Here is a 21,722-nt window from a genome sequence, read left to right on the forward strand (position 1 = left end):
TCTGAGGCTATCTGAGGCTTGTGTTTAAAGGGATCTCCCCCCCCTCCCCCCGGACAGACAGTTCTCAGCTTTCTCTGCTTGCTTGCTTGCCTCACTGAGGGACAACAAAGCATTTTTCTCTCTGCCTGCTTGGGTGCCCTCACTCAGGAAACCACAGCACTCGGCACCATGGCGCCAGAGCTGCCCCTGGGCACTCTGGTGCTTCTTTTGGATCTTTTGCTGCAAGCCTGGCAGCAAGTGCTGAACCAACCCCCAGGTCCTCTTCCGGACCCCCCCCCGGGGGGGCTGTATAGGAGCAATGTCTGGACGCCAGCGTGCCCTGCGGCATCTGGACACCAGCAGCAACTGATGGAACCACATTGTCCTGGAGTACTGGGGAGACCAACAGTGGACCCAGAAATTCAGGATGAAGAAGGACACCTTCCTCAAGCTCTGTGAGTGGCTCGCCCCTGCTCTGCGGCGATGGGACACATGCATGAGGCCCGCCATTCCCCTCCAGAAGCATGTGGCCATTGCCCTATGGACGTTTTCCTCGCCGGATAGCTACCAATCCATTGGCAACTAGTTCAGCGTGGGGAAATCCACCATCAGAGCAGTGCTCATGCAGGTATGGCAATCTCCGGCGATTGTGCTGGGGTAGGGTGGGGGCAAGGCGTGGATGGGCTGCCCCAGGGAAAAAGGGAGGAAGGGGGTGCAAGTCCCCTCCATCGGAGAGTTTGTTCTGTCCCAGCCACACTTCAGACTGCCCGTGGTGGCCAGGATTGCGGGAAGGGGAGGGGGAGGTTGCTCCAGGGGAGTGGGGGCACAGAGCAGTGGCGGGGAAGGAGTACTCTCAGCCACCCTGGCACCCTCAGTGACTCTCGGTTTTGTGTGTTCCTCTGCAGGTGGTCAAGGCCATCAACAGAGTGCTGCTCCGCAGAGTCATCCACCTCACAGATTTGGATGTGGTCATCGAGGGATTTGGCGGCCTGGGCTTCCCCAACTGCCAAACTGGGCTAGCAGAGCGGGGCAAACAGGGGGAAGGGGCCAAGGTGCTGAAATGAGGTGGGGTGAGCAGAGGTGGGGGGGCAGCCAAATGTAGCTGAGGGAGGGAGGCCAAGTCCAAAGGGGTGGGAGGGAGCACGCCCACAAGTGCTTGTGGGGGCTCAACCTCACCCTCTGCTGCCGCAGCACAGTCCCAGGTGGAGCAACAGCCCCATCGAAGGGGCAAAGAGAAAGTCCAGGTGGTGGTGGAGGGGGCATTGGGAGTAGTGGCAGCAGGAAGGGGGGGCAGCTGGACTGGGGGGAGCTCTGTGCCCCTCCTCCAGCCACCTCTCAACAGTTCAACTTACTACCATCCCCAGGAGCAGAGATGGAAAAAAAGCTCAGTCCTTAAAGAACCCCGTTCCACAGGTCTGGGTGTTGGGGTCTTCTCTCTGGGAGGTTGGAGGTGGAGGGCTGGTCAGCAGGGGCAAGGCCGGGGGGCGCAGCTGGTCGTCGGGAAGGGCGCTGAGGCAGGGGAGGGAGAGAGGGAGGCAGGGAAACCTCCACCTGGGGGGGCCCCTCTCCCTTGCCCGGCAGTGACCGCGCCACCCTCTCCTCCTTGGGCCCCGCAGAGACGGATGGAATGGGAGCAGGGCCTGCCTGCTCACTCGGGCATGCCAGAGGGAGCACCTCCGGCTCCCAAGCAGAGCTGTTGGCGGCCACCTGGGCGTACGCTCTGGGGGCCGTTGGTAGATCACCCCCAGAGCCGGTGGGGGGAACAGCAGGGGAAGGAGGGGCTGCAGCGATCGGTGGAGCCACAGTGGGTGGGGCAGCCTCGGCCACGGAGGGTTTGGCCTTCCGGGCCGGGCTTTTGCCACTTTTCTTCCCCCTGCCCTTTTTTCCAGCCGAGGTAGAAGCTGCTCCTGATTTCACGGGAGCGTTGGCCGTGACAGCAGCAGAGCTTGGGCCAAGGGTCGGGAGGTCTGCCGCAGCATTCTTTGGGCCCGGTGGCAATGGGGGCATTGTAGGACCGACAGGAAGGAGTCACAGATGGCAGGAAGAGGGGGAGGAGCAGGGATTAACCTCTCTTCCCCACCGGACAACAGGCAGGGAGGAGGGCATCAGTGAGGGAAAAGAGGGGGGGAGAGGAAGGGTACAGGTTTCAGGGAGGGGCAACTGAGGAAGGGGAGGGGTTTAGCAGCCTCTCCTTCCTGCTAAAGTTGTGGCAGAGGAGGAGGGCACTATTGCAGGGGGAGGGAGTATGCAATTGGGGAGGGAGGGGAAAAATGGGGGGGCAGCCCCTCCCTCCCACCGACTGATTGCAGGGAGGGAGGGTTCTACCGGGGTGGATATGAACGGGGAACTGAGGGGCCAGCAACCACTCCTCCCTGTAAGGCTGGGGACAGGAGGAGGGAGCTGGCAGGATGAGACAGGGAATGTGGTAAAAGGTGCAGGGCGGGGGCCGGCTCCTCCAGCTGCACTGAGGTATAAAGGGAAACTATGGGACCATTGGGGAGTGCAGTGAACAGGGGGACTAACTAAAAGGGGAGGGATGGAGCACAAGCGCTCGGGGTGGGGGAGACGGCAGACTGGGCAGTGCTCAAGGGCTAGCGGACGGCTGGGGGGAAAGGCAAAATGGAAGCAAAACAGCAGCTAGGAGGGGCGGGGCGCACACACACTTAAGCTAGCTGAGGCAGGAGTATGGCAGGTAAACTTTGGGAGGGGATGTGGTAGGTAAGTAACTTTGGAGAGGGAGGGAAAAACAACCTAGGCTTGCAGTGGAGGACAGACAGTGGGGAAAGGAACAAGCTGCTGGGGTAGGGTGGGTGACCAGGGGTGAGGGAGGCCCCCCAGCCAAATGTAGCTGAGGGAGGGGGGCCAAGTCCAAGGGGGTGGGGAGGGAGCACGCCCATGAGTGCTGTGGGGGCTCGACCTCGCCCACCGCTGCAGCAGAGTCCCAGGTGGAGGGCGAGGCAGCAAACCCTGCCAAGGGGAGAAGAGACAGCCCAGGTGGTCAGGGGCAGTGGAGGGGGTGCTGGGGGTGGTGGCAGCAGGGGGGGCAGCTGGACTAGTGGGAGGGCTCTGAGCCTCTCTCCCAGCCTCCCTTTTAACAGCTCAGTTCGCCACCACCCCTGGAGCAGATGAAAAAAAAAGAACGGTTACTTACCTGTAACTGTTGTTCTTCGAGATGTGTTGCTCATGTCCATTCAAATTAGGTGTGTGCGCCATGTGCACCACGTCTTCTGGAGTGTTTTCCCTAGTGGTACCCGTAGCACCGGTGGGGCGCCCCCTGGAGTGGCGCCGTCTCAGTTCCTTCTTGCCGGACACTCCGACGAAGGGAAAGTAGGGGTGGGAGTCGAATGGACATGAGCAACACATCTCGAAGAACAACAGTTACAGGTAAGTAACCGTTCTTTTCTTCTTCGAGTGGTTGCTCATGTCCATTCGAATTAGGTGACTTCCAAGCTAACCCCACTTCAAGGAGGAGGGGTCAGAGCACTCAGAAACAGAAGTCCATGAAAAGTTGAACAACCCAAACAAATTTATTCAACCAAGAGAACACAGAAAAAATTGCATAAAGTGCAATGTGACACTGATAAACCAAACATATTTACAATACAGAGCTGAGCACTGCAGAGCCCACCCCGGCGTCCTCCCTGGCCTTTTGCACCACCGCATAGTGCACTGTAAAGGTATGGAGTGATGACCATGTGGCCGCACTGCAGATTTCAGTGATTGGAACCTGTGCCCCAAAAGCTACAGAGGACGCCTGCACCCTGGTGAAGTGTGCTGTAACCCGGGGCGGGACCTTCCCGGCCAGGGCATAACACTCCATGGTGCACCCTGCGACCCAGTTGGACAACCTCTGGGTTGAGATGGGGAGTCCTTTCACTCTGTCCGCAACAGCAATAAACAGCTGCTGAGACCTGCGAAAGGGTTTGGTCCTATCAATATATAAGGCTAGCGCCAGGGAATGGAGCACCTGCTCCTTGGGGGAGGCGTGGGGTTTTGGAAAGAAAACCGGGAGGTAGATTTCTTAAGACAAATGGAACGGTGACACCACCGTGGGGTCTTATCGCCACATGGAAGTAAGCATCCCTGAGATTGAGAGTGGTGTACCAGCCTCCTAACTGTAGAACCGGAATGACAGAAGCCAGGGTTACCATTCTGAATTTGGATTTCACGACCGCGTTGTTGAGGTCCCTTAGATCTAAGATGGGATGGACCCTGCCCTTGGGTTTGGGGACTAAGAAATACCGGGAGTAAAAACCCTTGCCCTCCAGGTGTGGTGGAACCCTCTCTACCGCTCCCTTTTGGAGGAGTGCCAGTACCTCCTGGCGGAGGGTGTCTTCATGAGAAATGTCCCTGAAAAGGGACGAGGAAGGGGGGCTGGAAGGGGGCGAACCCAGAAAAGGGATGGTACAGCCACTCCTGACTATGTTTAAGACCCAGGTGTTGTTTGTGATTTTTGCCCAGGCTTGAGCAAACCGGAATAACATGGCCCCGTTTGGGCAGGAGGCTGGTGCACGACTCTCTGGGAGCCCATCAAAATTGTTGTTTGTGCTGTTGGGAGGGACCTTGACCAACCCCATAGGGGTTGTCCCCTCTCAGGCGGCGCCTACGGCCCCTCGAGGCCGAAGAGCCCACAGCCGCCCCCGTACTCCCACCGTAATCCAGTATTTCCCATGGGGTATCTGGGACTGTGGTCTCCCCTGCTGTCTGTAGGGCAGCTGATGATGCTGAGGAGCCGGCGTGTGGATCCCCAAGGACCATAGAGTAGACTTCATGTCCTTGAGCGTATGGAGCCTTGAGTCCGTATGCTCCGAGAATAATGCCTTGCCATCGAAAGGCAGATCTTGGATAGTAGACTGGACATCAGGAGGTATTCCAGACACTTGCAGCCAGGCACCACGGCGCATGACCACACCTGACACCATGGTGCGGGCTGCAGAGTCGACCGCGTCCAGGGAAGCCTGGAGGGCTGTACGGGCGATGGCCTTACCCTCAGAGGTCATGTCCACAAACTCCTGACGGGACTCGGCAGGGAGCTTATCCTTGAACTTATTCACAGCCTGCCAGGTATTAAAAGCATAACGACTTAGCATCGCTTGCTGATTAGCGATGCGGAGTTGCACCCCACCAGTGGCGTAGACTTTCCGGCCCATTAAGTCAAGGCGCTTGGGATCTCTAGCTTTCGGGGACGGCCCCGGCTGGTGGAGCCAGCCTCTGGGCTGCTGCCTGGACGACCAAGGACCCAGGGACAGGCTGGGAGTACAAGTGCTCATGCCCCGACTGGGGAATATAGTAGCGCCTCTCGACACCCTCTAAGGTAGGGGTCAGGGTTGCCAGTGTTTGCCACAGGGCATTGGTAATTTTTGCCACCATTTTATTAAGTGGCAAAGCCAAACGGGCGGGCGCATAATCTGAAAGAATATCAATCATCGGGTCTGTGTCCTCCATGACGGGCTCCACCGGGACACCCAGGTTGGAAGCCAGACGCTGGAGCAGCTCCTGATGCGCTTGGGCATCCATAGTAGGCAGGGCTGGTGCAGGATCCGCCAGGGCTTTGTCAGGAGATGATGATGACGACGACTCCTGTATCGGTGCCGGATGTACCGCAGGAGCTGCGTGCGGTACCAGTTGGACATAGGGCACCGCCTGTGGGCACGTTTCCGGCACTGAGGCCTGTGCCGCAAGGGGACACGGGGCCCTGCCACTGGTGTCCAGAAAGGCCACTGCGGATGAGGCGGCCAAGTCTTCTGCACCTGTGAACGGTCACGTTGATGGCGGGAACGGGATCTATGGGCCGAAGAGGCTCCTGAAGATCCCGACCTGAGGGATGTCGCATCGGAATCTGATGAATAATCGGACTCTGGCCAGGGAGGCGCCAACGAGCAGTGACCTGTAACCGACGGAGGGGCAAACTTGGCCATGGACTCGGGCTTGCCGGCACATACATGGTGGGGACGTACCAGTGCCGGTGCCGGTGGCTGTTTCGGCACTGGGAGAACAGTAGGTTGTTGCGGCACCGAGGGAGCCAAATCATGCAGCGGTACCGGGGGAATCGATGTCTGTTGCGGCACTGGGGGACCCAGGCCCAGTGCCGAAAGTGGTGTTGGCACCGAAAGAGATGCTGGGATACCCAGTCCCAGTGCCAGTTGCATCTCCAGCTCAGAGCATGATGGTGCTGAGACGAACCCCGAAGAGGACGACATCACCGTCAGCTGGGGCACCAGCAAGGTCCACACGGTTGGTGCCGGTGCTTGCGATGGTGCCAAGACGTGCGTCGGTGCTGAAGAGCCCAGTGCCGACGATTGGAGGCACAGTCCCGGAAAGGTACTCTGAGCCGGTGTCGAAGGTGATGGTGCCGCAGACATTGCCACAAGGCTAGGGTGGTACGGCACCGGTGCAGCCAAACGACGGGCCGGGACAGAACCCAACACTGATGGAGGTGGAGCCTAGTCGGGTGCCAAGTGAGTTTTAGGAGCTGGCGTTGAGAACTGCGTCGATGCCGAGGCAAGCGGTACCGGTCCTACCGGGGAGGGTCCCGACACATAAGGAGCCTGAATCTGCCAGTCATGCCAGTGCGGAGGCGAAGCCCGAGCCAACACGGCCTCTGGTGTAGGCAACCTCGACCCTTCCGCCTCAACCGACAACGGAGGGGAGGTGGTGAAACTGATGAGGTCCTGCGCCCCCTCAAAGGTGTTCGGTATGGACGGGTGGTGTGGGGGAAATTGCCCTGGGCTAGAGGGGCGTTCTGCTCACTTACGCTGCACCGCAGAGGATGTGTGCACCGGTGAGTCGGCACCACGGTGCAGGGCCAGCGTGGTCTTCCGAGACGGGGACCTCCCGCGAGACTTTATCGCCCTCTTTGATGCCGGAGAGTGAGACCGGTGCCGGGTTCTCGACGCCGAGGCCCGGGCCCGAGGCAGGACATCCCGTGTGGATGCCGGTGCACTGCGCACCGTAGGGTGGCCAGTCGATACCAACTGTAAAGCTGTCTCCATGAGGAGAAGTTTTAGGCGAGAGACTCTCTCCCTTTTAGTGCGCGGCTTGAAAGACTTACAGATCTTACAGGCGTCTGTGAGGTGGCTCTCACCCGGACACTTCAGACTGCTGTCGTGTGGGTCTCCCTTGGGCATGAACTTTGCGCAGGCAGCGCACGCCTTGAAGCCCTGGCATTCCTCACCCCCGAAAGGGGAGGAAGAACAAAGAACGAAGTAGACACTAACTACCTACCTACCTAATTGAACTATTTATAATGCTAAGAGAAACGGGAACCATTAACTAAGCTAAGAAAGAGACACGCTCCAACGACCGTCACGGACGGTAAGAAGGAACTGAGCTGGCAGGGGTACTTATGCCCCGCGATGGCGGTGCCACTCCGGGGGGGGGGGGGGGCCCTGCCAGCGCTAAGGGTACCGCTAGGGAAAATGCTCCAGAAGACGCGGTGCACGCAGTGCGCACACCTGATTCGAATGCACATGAGCAACCACTCGAAGAAGAACTCAGTCTTTTAAACAAACCCCCTCCACAGTTCTTTATGATCATTCTCCTCTTCTGCCCCTCAGCGGGGAGCAGCAGCAGCGGGCAGTCAGCAGTCAGCAGGGGAAGGCCTCTGGGTGGTAGGTGCTGGTGGGGTCCTCTTCCTCTGGAGCAGGCGAGGGAAGAAGGGGGGAAAGCCGGCAGGCCTCCCCTGAGGCAGCAGCAGCAGCTAGTGGTGGTGAGGAGCAGCGGCTGGAGCGGTGTCCAAGAGGAGGAGGTCTCAGCAGGCAGGCAGCTGGGCAGGGAGAGCTCTGGCCGGTGCAGGGAGCAGGAGGAGGGGGGAAAGGAGGAAGAGAGCGACACCTGCACCCTACACCCTCTCCTCCTCTGGAGTGGGGCATGGGAGTGGCCATCCATGGAGCTGGAGGAACCCCGCCGGGAGTCATTTTGGCTTCCGCGTCACCAGGGGGCAGGGCTAGGACTATAAAAAGACAGCCTGAGAACTCTGTCAGTTCCCAGCCTCTGGAGGAACTAGAAACCTGCACTGAGCTCCCTGCCTGGGAGACCAAGACCTGGCTTGGGCCTCCACCTGTGTCTGTCCTGGAGGCTTGCTTAGAGCTCTCTGCCGGGGAGGCTGAGGCTTGGCTCGGGCCTCTGCCCACGGCTGACCCTGATGACCAGCCAGACCCAGAAAGCCAGACTGAACCCCGAGACCAGCCTGTACCCTGACGGTCACCTGTATCCTGGAACCCCGAGGACCTGCCCAAGCCCCGACACCAGCCTGGACCCTGAGGACCAGCTAGAGCCCCAGGACCTGAAAGTGGCTGAGGACTGGGTCAGACCGCCAGGATTCCTGCCAGAGAAGACCCTCCTTGACTCCCTGTGTGACCTGTTCAAGACTCAGGTACCAGCTGAGGGGGAGAGAGGAAGTGGCCCAGGGGGTAGTCAGGGCTGGTAAAGGCCCTAGGCCAGCACGTTGTGGGCTAGAGCCCCTAATGAGTCAGCAGCAGCTGCTCTGCCATTCCCTGGGCCAGGACGCAGTGGAGTGGGTGGGCCTGCGACACCCACCTACCGGGTGGCAGTCTCCCCCTCACCACCACTGCAGGTGAACTGCCTGCCACCCTCCTGAACAAGGAGACCCCAAACCTGCATCATTTACTGCCCAGCCTGGGACCAGGCCGCTCCACTCTGTACCAGGGCCAGGGCCTTCCTAATCAAGGACCTATTGCCCCTGCCTGAGACAGGCCAAGGCCTTCTAAACCGCCAACTGTTTGTCTGTTGCCCCGCCCTGGGCCAGGGCCACCCTAATCAAGGAGTGACTGCCCCTGCCTGAGACAGGCCAGGGCCCCTTGAACTTGTGGACTGATCTAGGGCCAGGGCTTACCTGCGGCTCGGCCTGGAACAAGGCCTGGGCTAAGGAACTACTGTTTAGAAGTGTGGGTTATTTGCTGGCCTGCCTTGTCCAAGGGCCCGGGCCACCTGAACAGACTCTGATGGTTGACTGCCCTGTATCAGGGCCAGCACATTGTAACTGAGAAACTGTTCAGAGCTCTTTACCCCTGGCCCTGACCTGAAGCAAGGCTGGGCCCCTGAACTATTTACCTAGGGCCCAGAGCTGAAGCAAGGCCGGGTATTGAACTGTTTACCTCCCACCCAACTTGACACAAGGCCGGGTCAGGGGAACTATTGACTTGGGGACTATTTTAAGTGGCTGTGCAATAGGGCAGACTGGCCACCTACTGACCTGGCAGCAGAGGAACCCCTCCGGGAGGCCTGTTGGCCTACACCCCCCACTCCGTCAGTCATTTTCTTCAGACTAAACAATCCCACTGTCCATCTTTTTCTTTTCCAACTTCCTTCACATTTCATGTTTTCTAGACCTTTTAGCAATTTTTTTTATTTCTCTGAACCTTCTCCAATTTCTCCACATTTTTCCTGAAATGTGTCTAGATCCGGATGCCACAATACTCCAGATGAGGCCTTATCAGTGCAGAGTAAAGTGGAAGAATTACTTTTCATGCCTTGCTCACAACATTCCTGCTAATACATCCCAGAATCATTACTGTTTGACAACAGTATTACACAATTAGCCCATTTAGTTTGTGATCCAACCTAAACACCAGATCCTTTCCCACAGTACTCCTTCCTAGGCAGTAATTTCCTGTGTTCTATTTGTGCAATTGATTGTTCCTTCCTAAGTGGAGTACTTTGTATTTGTTAGGCTGAATTTCAGACTATTTCAGACCATTTCTCCAGTTTAAGATTTTGAATTCAAAGTGCTTGCAACCACTCCCAGCCTGGAATCATCTGCAAACTTGTGCACTTTCTATGCCATTACTCAAATCATTTATGAAGATAGTAAACAGAATCATACCCAGGATAGATCTCTGCAGGACTTCACTTAATTTCCCCTTCCAGCTCAACTGTAAATTATGTATTACTACTGAGTATAGCTTTCCAACCTCTTATTCACACACCTTTAGGGAAATACAGCGTAAATCCATGGTCACCAACAGGTTGAGTGCGATCGACTGATCGATCGCGAGGCATCCTGTCTGCCCCGCCCCCATTTCCCTCCCACCCCTGAGAAGCCCCACTACCTACCTCAAAGTGAAAATGGAGGTAGTGTCGGCTTCTCGGGGATGGACAGAAGTCCCGCAGCTTAGCGCCATTTCCAGCGATTCCGGAAGTGCGCTAGCTGCTCTGCCGGGTGCACTGCGGGAGGGAACATTGGCTCCCTGCACCACACAGGAGGGGTGAGTCAGCCCCAGGGGAGGCACGCGCTGGTTTCCCTCTGGGGACTCTCTGCCTCCACTGGCTCCCCACTGCCCAGACCCCACTCCCCAGCTACAGAACTCTGTCCCCACTCCCCTGTCCCCAGCTACAGAACTCTGTCCTCATTCCCCTGTCCCCAGCTACAGAACACTGTCCCCACTCCCGTCCCCGGCTACAGAACACTGTCCCCACTCCCCGAATCCTGTCCCCACTCCCGTCCCTAGCTACAGAATTCTGTCCCTATTCCCGTCCCCACTCCCCAAACTCTGTCCCCACTGGCACCCTTTCCCCAGCTGCAGAAGCCTGTCCCCACTGACACTCTGTCCCCTGCTGCAGAACCCTGTCCCATGCCCTCCCAGCACCCTGTTCCCTCTTCCCTGCCCCCAGCCGCAGAACTGTCCCCACAAAATGTATAATTTTAAATGCTTCATTTAAATGGTCTTTTTTATTCATGCTATTTAAATCTATTTATTTCATAACTATAAACACATTTTAATTTTATATATCACAATTTAAAAAAACTGTTTATCAATGTGTAAGTAAGGGCTGGGGATAGCAAGTGATGGACAGGAGGAGAATAGAGAGGGCAGGGCTTCAAGGTAGGGGTGGGGTGGTCGATCTTCGCCTGTTCTGAGATTTAAAAAGTGATCTTGGGTGTAAAAAGGTTGGAGACCACTGGTGTAAGTGAAACTACTATAGTTTGAGAGATCATAAACAAGATGTACCAATCCTATCTGCTGGCAATACGTAACATGTGGATATTAACACAGACTACAGGTTCTCACAAACTCCCACTAGATAAGTTTGGCCACTTTCAAGGGTTTTTTTTAAACTTGTCACCTGATGGCTACATAATAGAACTTAATAGAACTGTTTAAAATTTTTAAGTAAAATAAGATTTTTTCCGAATCAAAATTCTAAATTTCCTTAAACTGCTCTTTGAAAAAGGACTTGCCGTTTAAGTAAATAAGACAGATTATGCTGAGCTGACAGGGTAGCATATAACACAAGCAGAGGAGACAAAGTGATTAATTGCTTATCCATGCAACTAATCCCTTGCCCAATGGTTGCTCTTGTTGAGGCCTTGAGATACTGCAGGACTAATGTTAAAACCTAGAGATGTGACAGGCACTGGCTGGAAATGGCTGAATATTGTTTTCCCCCCTTCTATTCCTCTCCAAATGAAAAATGGGGTTTGGCAAAAGTTGGGTAAGTGGTAAACATAAGGCTGATTGGTTAACTATTTAGCATCCCTACTACTATTTCAACTGCCAGTTATTCTGAAGTTATGCACAGTTCTAAAGTATCTAAATGCCCAAGTCAGCATTTTTCAAACTTGGGTTGCGGGGCCACCAGGATAAGCTGCAGCCAGGCCTGCATTGCTTTGTTTACTTAACGTGTCTGTAGTTATAGAGCTTGCAGCTCTCCTTGGCTGTGGGTCACCATGTCTATCCAGGGGAGATAAGAGAGACTGTGGCTTTGGACACACTAAGTAAACAAAGCGGTGTGGTCCCATCAGTGGCTTACGCTGGCAGCCCCACAACCCAACAAGCCAGCTCAAGGTTCAAATCATTTAAAGCGTCCCATCATTCTGCCAATTAACTGTAGCCCTTCATTCCAATGGAGGTTAGACTTCTAAGCAAGTCAAACGTTCTCCACTACACCAGACACAACAGCTTTTCAAACAAAGATTGCGTGAAAACTTCAGTAAAAAAAAAAAAAAATGATTTCAGGTATGTCCATAAAAGAAAACAAACCAGAACAACAGGACACTTGGTGACCAAAGTAGCACCGGTTCCTTATGGCTGCAATGCCAGTATCTGTCATCCCTAAACTGTGGGGGCAAAGTTTGTTTGGGACAAAGGGGGAGAATACATGCCTATCATAAGAACTGCATTAGCAAGGATTGAAGGATCTTGGTTGCCAATCCTCCAAGGTCAGATTATTGAAATTTAAACTTTCTCCTGAGTAAGCAGATGAAGTCTGTTCAGACACATGGCATCCTAATGGCTGTGTTGAGGGTCTCCCTTCACGAATCTAATCTAAAATAAAGATTCTGCTAAGTAGCTGGGACCAGGATGGAGTCTGCATCTTGTACATGGACCAAATGTCAATCCTCCTGTAAACAGAGATGGGCAGTGTGCTGCAGAACCTGATGAGGCATCAAATGAGGAGCTGCAAGGGAGAAATGTGCCCTTAAATGGGAAACTGGAAGGTTGTGTTATTTCTTATAAGTAACTTGGGAGCTGAGGTGCCTAAGTCAAGGAGCTCTGGAAATTACCAACTACATCAGTAAGAGTATCCCCCAGGCCTCAAACTCAGGGAAGGGATTATTCCAGGCATTTGCTTACCAAGTTTTTAAAGATGGCAGCTTCTCTGAGCAGTAACTGTTTTAAAGCAGGGTGGGAAATGGATGCATAGCAACCCCCAGCCTAGCACATACACAGGGTCCCTCTTCTATGCTATGTAAATATGCAAATATAGAGATTTACTAGCCCTAGTGAGTGCTCTGTTGACCCAAATCTAATTACCGTTAAATCTACCAAAGTCCTTCCTGCAAGGGCAAGAGAGAGTCTCCAGAGAGGATTCAAACTACTTAGATCAATATATATAGCCCTGTGAGATTGTGGATCCTATGTAGGTCCAAATTTTCTATCTGCAAATTTGTGGAGCTCTACTGACATAGCCTTATACTCTCTCTCACTTAGAATGTCATGACTCTCCTGACATGGAGTCTACTAGCATCACCTATCCAGAAATGTGGAAGTCTAGTTTGTTCTTCAAACGGGATGTCCAATATGGTAGTATATTAAGGGCCAGATTCGAAGCCCATTCACTCCCATAGGCAGGGCTTGACAAACTGCGGCAAAATCTACTCGCCAGACCCGCACTGTGCCTACGCCAGACCCGCATTGTGCCTGCATACGCCGCCGGTGAACGGGACAACGTGCTGAAATCTACTTGCCATGGGCGAGTAGCTTCACTGATTTGCCGAGCCCTGCCCATAGGAGTGCTCATATAATCTTGCTCTAATTTAGGTGTTAGACCACTGTGCTCACTCGAAATTCAACTCATTGAGTAAGCAGCCTTTTTTCATTGGTTTTCTCTCTGTAGTAAGAAGAGGGTCTGAAACGTAAACACGTGTATCAAGCCTGTTGTGAGGCTGAATGCCTGGACTAAACTAGCTAATATGAAGCAAAGTCAGGTTGTGAGCAAGAGGCAGGCCATGCTCACAGAATGTGACAAGAACTCAGCTGATAAGCAGAAACACATGCCTACATGCTAGGCACAAGTCATGCAACATATTCCAGGGAGGTACCAGGACAACCCATTAAGAAACATCTTGGTACCAACACACTCCCCATGCTAAGTATAGGGTCAGGATGACAGCATGATGGACATGGATGATTTGATCAAACCAACATGCATAAGGCTGGTGACAACTGGATGCATCTTTATATACATTACGCATCACTTCTAATGTATCTCAGAAGGGTTATCCAGCCTGGGGGGCATTGAAAGTCCTACCACTGACTGAGCTGAGACCACTGCAATGGGCACATGTCTTAGTGGTCTGGTAGAGCTGCTAGTGTAGATCTAGACTCTGCGTCATTGACAAACTTGGCCTGGTGCTTTCACACCTCACCTGATTTTGTGGTCCTTGGGGATTGATTCTCTTGGAGTCTGCTGGGCTGGCCAGGACAACAGCCAAACATCTCATAACAGCAACAAAACATAATTCAATGGTGACAACTGGATCATCAACAGCTGTCACTGTACTTGCAGCAAGAGACATGACAACTTTACACCTTTGAAAGTATGTCAACTCTGCAGCCAGGAGATGTGATTACAGCATGTGTAACCATATCCAAGCTAGTTTAGATCTAGCATTAAATCAAATCTAGCTCAAGTAATTTTTTCAGACATCTTGCCCTAATGACATAACACAAATTGCATGTCTTGTTTAAATCATACCAGGGCACTGGCAAATATGAGTTTATTGGTTGTAATTTTGATAAAGTTCTTAGCAAATGTACATAAAGGAATGTACAGAATAGTAGGTATATTTTAATTACTTTATTGGGACTGCTATCTACATACAGTTCAGTTTTCCAAATAGTCAAGGCAATTGCTTTTAAATATCTTAACATGTCAGAATAATATAAAATACAGCTGGAATCAAGGTACAATAGAAATATATACACATTATGGTACATTGAGTGCTTTAGAATACGGTCAGTCTCATCACTGGTAACTCTGGGTGTCATTCTGCTATGCTTTCAGACATGTTGAGGAGCACGTCGTTAAGCACGTAACCGTTTGTCTCAAATGAGCCTACTCAGGGTTCATTAGGGTGGCAGAACCCAGCCCTAAGCCATTAAAAGAAGTTGTGCCATACAGATACTGCAACACAAGAATTGTTAATCTTACCTAATTCAAGAAGTAACATATTTGCCTGAACTCCCTAGACTGATACAACTGTTAAGGCAGCATCTAAAAGTGGGGCTTAATAACTGCAATTGTAGTTCATTTACTAGTCTATGTACATACACCTGTGTTACAAAACTGAGAAATCATTGCACTAAATGGAGCCATAATACTGTATGAGTTATAATCTCCCTCTATTAATACTTCAAGGATCCTGCACTAGCTCAGCTACAGCGGCTAGCATCTCACCTGCCCAGTGTTAGCTCTCATAGGAGTTTTCAGATGTGAAACACTGTCTTCTGTCCACAAAAATATTGCTGGTGACTTTCCTTTGGAGGAACTCAGTTTTGTAGTAGGAAATACTAGGCTAATTCTTACTTCTAATGAATAACATGTGTCAAGAGATGCCAGTCCCATTACTGTGATTTACACTACCTTTCTGTTGCACAGTATATAGTTAAGTGCTGCAATGCCTTTCAGCAGGTGTTGTCGTCTTGAACTTTGCCCCAATTGAATCAGATCAAATTCTTCAAATCTCAAAACCTTCAAGTTCACAGTTATTTATTTTCCAAGGCCAGCATTATTTATCAGTCTGTCAGCCCAGGACCAGTAATTTACTGCCTAAGCACTACCACTAAATGTCACAGGAAGATCTTGAGCTGATGTCAACTGGCATAACTCCACTGACTTCAGAAGCATACCAGTTTGTACCTGTTGAGGATCTGTCCCTGGATACAAGGGACATTTTCAGGTTTCAAGTAGTACTTCTGCAAAGCATCTGGGCAAAGTACACACTTTTTTGTTTTTTAAAGTCAATTCTACATTTTACTTTTTTCCTGTGGATCCCAATATTGGGAAATTTCCACTGTTATGTTAGAATTACAATTAACAGTTACTAATAACCTTAAGTAGCAGCATGGAGAGAAAACATATATCGCTTTAGAGAGAGCAACTATTCTTTGTACCCAAAATAAGGGCACTGCAGAGTCTAATGACTAACAGAGGGAAGAACTTGAATGTTACCCACGTTCAGATTTCATGGTAACACAACTGAGGAAAAAAATCACTTGGGCTAGAGAATAAAGTATCAATTAGCTTTCCTGGAAACTTGTAATATAGACTTCGGCAACCATATGGGTGTTAGGGGATATTTCTGGTGTGGAAGATGTATAGTAATGCTTTCCTCACCCACCCACCCACACGGAATGAAAACATGGTTGAGTTACTTCTTTTAACTAAGACTGCAGTTCCACGATACTGGGTAAGTCACTTGACCTTGTCAAGAGTCAGCTTGTCATAATGGGCAAAAAACCAAGCCTTAGTTGAAAGCCAGATCTATCCACAGTGTGACTCTGAAGTAAGCTTCAGAATTTCACAGCATCACTAGCTGTAAACTAGTGCGGATGAGTAGCGGATCCAGAAACACAAACAAGCATTCTGAACAACGGGAATGAGACCTCTGTAGCTTAAATCCAAGTTAGATACTCTCCTTTCTCTTTCTGCAGGATGTCAACCAAATATAAGAATCTAATGGAGCTTTTTACTTGACAGGACATGAACACTACAGCAGCATTCTATCAATTCACAGCAGCTCAGCATCAACCTGCATTTTTATTTGAACAACCTGGTCAGGTCACCACTGCTGACATTTTTAATTGCTTTGCCCATCCTTTCTAACACACATACTTGGGTTCATGAATGACCATCAACCTGTTAAAAATCAGTTACTCAGTGCAGCTAGTATTAGTGACAGCAGATCATAGCAGATAATGGGTCTGAATACTTGTGCTGTTCCAGATGTTTAGTTTTAGCTGTGTCCTACAAAGTAAGTTTCAAGGACAATGGAATTTGCCTCTGACATCCATACAAACCTTCAATTCTACTGGCCTTTATTATATTAAAGCTAAAGTAAGTAAACTTTCATCACGTCTACAAAAAACAAGTAAAATGGATAAAAATGAAAAGTGCTTATTTTCAAGTTATGATTCACAGATCCCCACACATCTCACAAAAAAACACCTCCTAATTCAGTTTCCACAAAGAGCACCAACAAAATGGAACATTCATTTCAGTGCTGCAAAAGCAAATATTGTTGGTATTTTCCACCTGGCTTATAGGTATTAAATGTTACTGATGTCGAGATGTCGAATCTTGTCTTACAAATGTGAAGACAGTGTGTGCTGGCAAGACATTTTACTCTGAAGAAACGTGATGGTGAAAGTTATGTGGGAATGAAATGAAGTGACTGGAACTTCTCTTCAAGGGATGTTAGTGGCACCAGTAAGGCAGTATGATTCATAATGCAAGACCAGGTAGTGCCTATACCACAGAAGTCCCTCATGAAAGGATTAAGAGTCTGCTTCTGGGGCTTTGGGAATGTCTGGTTTATGTTCCTACTGTTTGCAGTGTCCTGAACTCACTCAAGATTGCTCCATTTCTATGTGAGGCTGCTGAAAACTACATTATGACATGCAGAGCAAATTGCACTTCACAGAAATGAATTTAGGAACATAAAAGAACATATGTTTAGGAACATAAAAGTTCAGTACAAATAAAAGGATAGCATAATGGTCATTGCTGACTAAAACAAAGGGTTTTTTTTTTTTACAGAAGACTGTAAAAACTGAACTTGCGAAGTGCACAACAGGACAAGTTATTCACTCTGATTCTTACAAGGTCTGCTTCAGAGCACTGCAGTGGTAATGATCTTAGTGAGTATGGATTTAGATTTTCCATGAACAGGATGCTTATTCCAAAGCTTTCTATGTCCCTTGCACTATCACACTGTACAATGATGCAAATCACATACACCCCTCTACAAACAAACTTACATTAGCCACTGTACAAGATATGCTTGCAGAATTCACCTGCTTCTCTGCAAAATGATGCCAACACCTGGTTTCAATGGTGTGATAAGAGGGACAGTGTACAGAAATCTGTATTGGATGATGGCCTCTTAACAGCAGAATTAATAAGTCACCCCATTCTCAATCTTCTTCAATAACAGCTGCCAGCCTTTGCTGTAATCCTCTCATGTCAGTAACTGAAGTGCAGGTAAGATACAGATTTTATACTTGTGATGCACATGGCTTATGCAGATGCTGATGTGAGATCCTTTTGCCTACCACGGTTTATGTCCTCTTCTATCAGGAAATGTTTTCCTTCACAGCGCTTCCTGGTGCCCCACAACCTGTGCTTTAGCTCAGCAATTCAGACCAAGCCCTGTCCAATGATCTGGCACCATCAGGAAATACTTGTCCATTGCTTCACAAAACCTGGTCCGGTATAGTTCTGGAGAGACCACAGTTGGCATTTTACCTTGTGTTTAAAAAGACAAAAATGCCACAATTTCAGATTGATCAGAGTTCACAGAGGAAAAAAATCAGGTTTGCATTAAAGTAGAGTTTAGAGCCTGAGGCTCCATAGCATGGAGTACTGCACACACAATAAGAGTGGCCAACAGAATTGCCAGGCCTACTGTGCATGAGTGTGTGGGGGGCAGAGGGAAGTCTGCTCCATGCTTCAGGAAGGAGCAGGGTTTTGGGCAGAAGGGAGGGGACTTGGAGCTAGTGTGACGATGCGCCAGGGTTCCCCTCGATCCTGCAGCCCCGTAGCAGCAAGAACAGACTCTGCCAGCCAGTAGAATAGAGAGGGTTTATTGCTTCTCCAGGATACAGCACAGCACAGACCTGATGTGGCTACAGGAGTCAAGGCCAGGATGCTTCAGACCCCTTGAAATGGGGTGCCTGGATCCCTAAGCTCCCAGCTCCCCTCCTTAGTCTGTCTCCTTCATGGTTTCCAGCCAAAGCCTGCCCCTTCCCCCACACACTCACTTCCTTAGTTCCTTTGCTGCCCTCAACCAGTCTGACCAGTTGGGTCTTTGTCCACGTGATCTAGGCAGCCCACCTAGTGCTCACAGAGAGGCCAGTAGGGGTCATCTACAGCCCACAGCATAGCAACCAGCAAGGAACTGACACTATATCACAACATGTGGATGAGTCCGTGGGAATCACACACCACAATATAGGGGGGCACCGGGTTACAGAGCAGACAGCATCCCCACTACGTCACAGCTAGTCTCTCCCAACCAGTCCTTCAGCACTGCCTATAGCGTGCCACCAGAGGCTTCACCATCCATTTAAAGGGCCATGGACTCTGGCTGCCACTACAGCAGTGTCCAGGAGCTGCAGGCCTTTTTGAATCACCAGGCAGCTGCTCTCTTCTCCCTCGCCCTGCCAGGTCAGTGGGAAGTGACATGCCCTCTACAATGTGAGGCAGAGCTGAGGACTGAATAGTCTCCAGTGTCCCAGCCACAAGACTTCTTCCTGTTGGTCTGCAGCCAGTCCACTGTAAGCACTTCCCCTCCGAGCTCTCCACCACTGGCAGTTTACTGACATTACAAAGTCACATGGCCAAATACTCCTTCTGAGAGGAACTCAGAACACAATGAGTAGTGAGGGCCACATCGACATTGTGTGGGAAGGCAGTGGTTATAAAGTGCCATGATATCCCAGGGGAAGAGGAAGGGAGGTAGATGCAAGACAAGAATCAGTTCTTCTAGGCCCACAGAATGGGGGAATTTTCACAGAAGAGATTTCAATCCCAAAAACCAAGAAACAGCCATATCTGAATCTACTCTAAAGAGATTAGTTACCTCTGCAAATAATCCAGCAATAGATATGGACATGTTACTCTAAGACAGGAGAGCAGCATGATAGGAGGTGACTTTGCTCCTCCAGCAGTATGGCTATTAACAGTATCAACCACGTTATGAGAACACAAGGCTCTTATGCTGAGCATAGTCTTTGGAATGAGGGACAAGAGTTGCAACATAAGTTTGTATGAGAGAGATGATGGCGTGTGGGGGGAGGGAATACTATTTCCCTCAAATCTGCCAATAGTAGGATACATAATCCGAAAAAACATGAAATGTAACTTGGTCTCACCTTGTCCTCCCAGGATACCCGTGGACTTTACCACCATTTCAAGCTTTTTGTCCCAGGTAAATGTGCGAATGTAATCTGTTACAAATACAGGAAGGTGTGTCATTAAGCTCATATTTCAAATACAGATATTTCTAGATAATTATAAATATATTTCTGGTATATGGCAGAAAACATCAAGTTATGAGTCTTTGCTGCCAACATGACAATTTCACATCTCTCTCACACACTGGCAGAGAAAATAGCTCAACAGTCCAAAGAGAACAGACCAGTTATTCACTATGTACACACTTGAAAAAAGTTAGGACAGTCTATATAAACAGAGTATATAAATTAATCTTCATAAGCAAAAGAAGGGAGGGTTACTTACCTTGTGCAGTAACAGAGGTCCTTCAAGATATGTGCCCCTGTGGGTGCTCTACTTCAGATGTCTGTGTGGCACTCTTATTTGGAGGCTTTTGGTAGCAGTGTCTGGTTGGGTCGCACATGTGCTGTTCCAGGCAGTTAACTAACGCTTTGCAACTAACTGCCTCTGCCTCTCCCTCTCCCCATTCCTCCTTTGCTGTAAAGACTGATTAAGAAATACTGAAGTACAGGGGTGGAGGGAGGACAGTGGAGCACCCACAGGGATATAAATCTCGAAGAAGCACAGTTACTGCAAAAGGTGAGTAAACCTCTCTTCTTCAAGTGCAGTCTCTGTGGATGCTTTACTTTAGGTGACTTCAGAGCAGTGCCCTCCAATGGAAGCAGGAGGCTTCAGAGTTTGAACAGCTGGTAGCTCCCTCTAGGCGCTGTGCGCCCCGGTGGAGGGAGAAGACTTTGCGCACTCTCCTGCTCCCAGGCCAATCAGGACCTGAGGGTGGCGGAGTACACAAAGTCATTTGCTGTTGCAAATGACTGATGACTCCCCTTAGGTGCTGTGCTCCCATAGCAAAGGGGAAAGTGAGAGAGGGGGAACCACCAGCCGCTATGAACAGCATCAGTCAAGGTCTCAGCAGGGCAGGCCAGATTAAACAACCCGGTGGGCCGTATCTTGCTCACCCCTGTTCTAGTGGAATGAATGCGAATCCCTGTGAGGGGTTGGCTATCACACTGAAAGTAGCAGAGTTTTTGCAACTGGAGATCCACTTAGATAATCTTGTTTAGAGATGGCACACCCTTTGCAGCATTCAGTGATAACTATGAAGAATCTATGTGTTTTAAGGAATAGTCTAGTCCTGTCTATGTAAAAGCCAGTGCCCTCTGAATGTCAAAGAGTATGAAACATGTAATGTCTTCTCTCTGGGTGGGTTTTAAGGTAGAATGTTGGCAGGTAAAAAGGCTGGTTGAAGCGGAAAGACTATTTTTGGCAGCAATTTGGAATGTAATGTGAGGGATACCTTATCCTTAAATACCATGACACTTCCTAATTCTCCTGTATATCTGGCTGATTTAATTGCCATAGGGAAAGCTACTTTCATGGAAAAGTGGAACACGTTTCCAGTGGTTTGAATTGAGGAGAGGAGAGGGCTCAAAAGACCAGGTTCAGGTCCCATAGCGTGGTGGATTCACAGAGGTCAAGGTAAGAATTATTGAGTGCTTTGAGGAAATGTGGATCAAGGATGGTGATACTGGGATGCATGTCATCTGTTTTTGTTGGTACTGTGCCTTAAACAATTTCCATTTCAGGGCATACATGTGATAAGTTGTTTCTCTGTGATTGTGTAAAAGTATCTTTTGTACCTCCTGTCAACCACAAAAGCTGGCCAACACCTGGGGACTAAAGGGTTAAATATGTCTCCTGTCCCTAGCCAGGTATCTGGTCAGTCAATGGTAACGCAGATAGGAATTTCAAACTGGGACAAAGGAATTTTTAATCTTTTTCCCTCCTTTGTCTGAGTCAGAGCGGTTTCTTCCAAACAGGGAGATGGGAAGGCCTGTCTCTCTCCAAGAAAAGTCTTCTCAAAATGTGTAAGCAGGGAAAAGTTTAGTTAGCCCATAAGGTTTTACTGTGTTCTGGTTTGGGAATTCGGAATTGATGTCTGTGCTGTTTCTCTCTTTTGTAACTAAGTTTTGAGCCCATGGGGAGGTCCCCCATGAGTATATCAATTGGTGGCTCTTACCATCTAGCCACCTCAACTATGCTTG

At 50.3% G+C, this 21,722-nt stretch overlaps 1 protein-coding gene across 15 annotated transcripts in view; it reads right to left on the reverse strand.

Annotated features, from left to right (window-relative positions):
* Window positions 1-14,286: 14,286 nt before the first annotated feature.
* Window positions 14,287-21,722, reverse strand: part of PIKFYVE (phosphoinositide kinase, FYVE-type zinc finger containing) — a 188,419-nt gene continuing 180,983 nt past the window's right edge. For all 15 annotated transcript variants that reach the window (XM_075933821.2, XM_075933817.2, XM_075933820.2 and 12 more), the window contains 2 exons: window positions 19,599-19,673; window positions 14,287-17,970 (listed from right to left, as the gene is read on the reverse strand). In XM_075933821.2, the coding sequence (XP_075789936.1) occupies window positions 17,855-17,970; window positions 19,599-19,673 (191 nt within the window). In that variant the 3' untranslated portion in view covers window positions 14,287-17,854. The remainder of the gene's footprint in view (window positions 17,971-19,598; window positions 19,674-21,722) is intronic.

This window comes from Pelodiscus sinensis, chromosome 7 (genome assembly GCF_052426305.1).
Source record: "Pelodiscus sinensis isolate ZL-2025 chromosome 7, ASM5242630v1, whole genome shotgun sequence".
Taxonomy (NCBI): Eukaryota; Metazoa; Chordata; order Testudines; family Trionychidae; genus Pelodiscus; species Pelodiscus sinensis.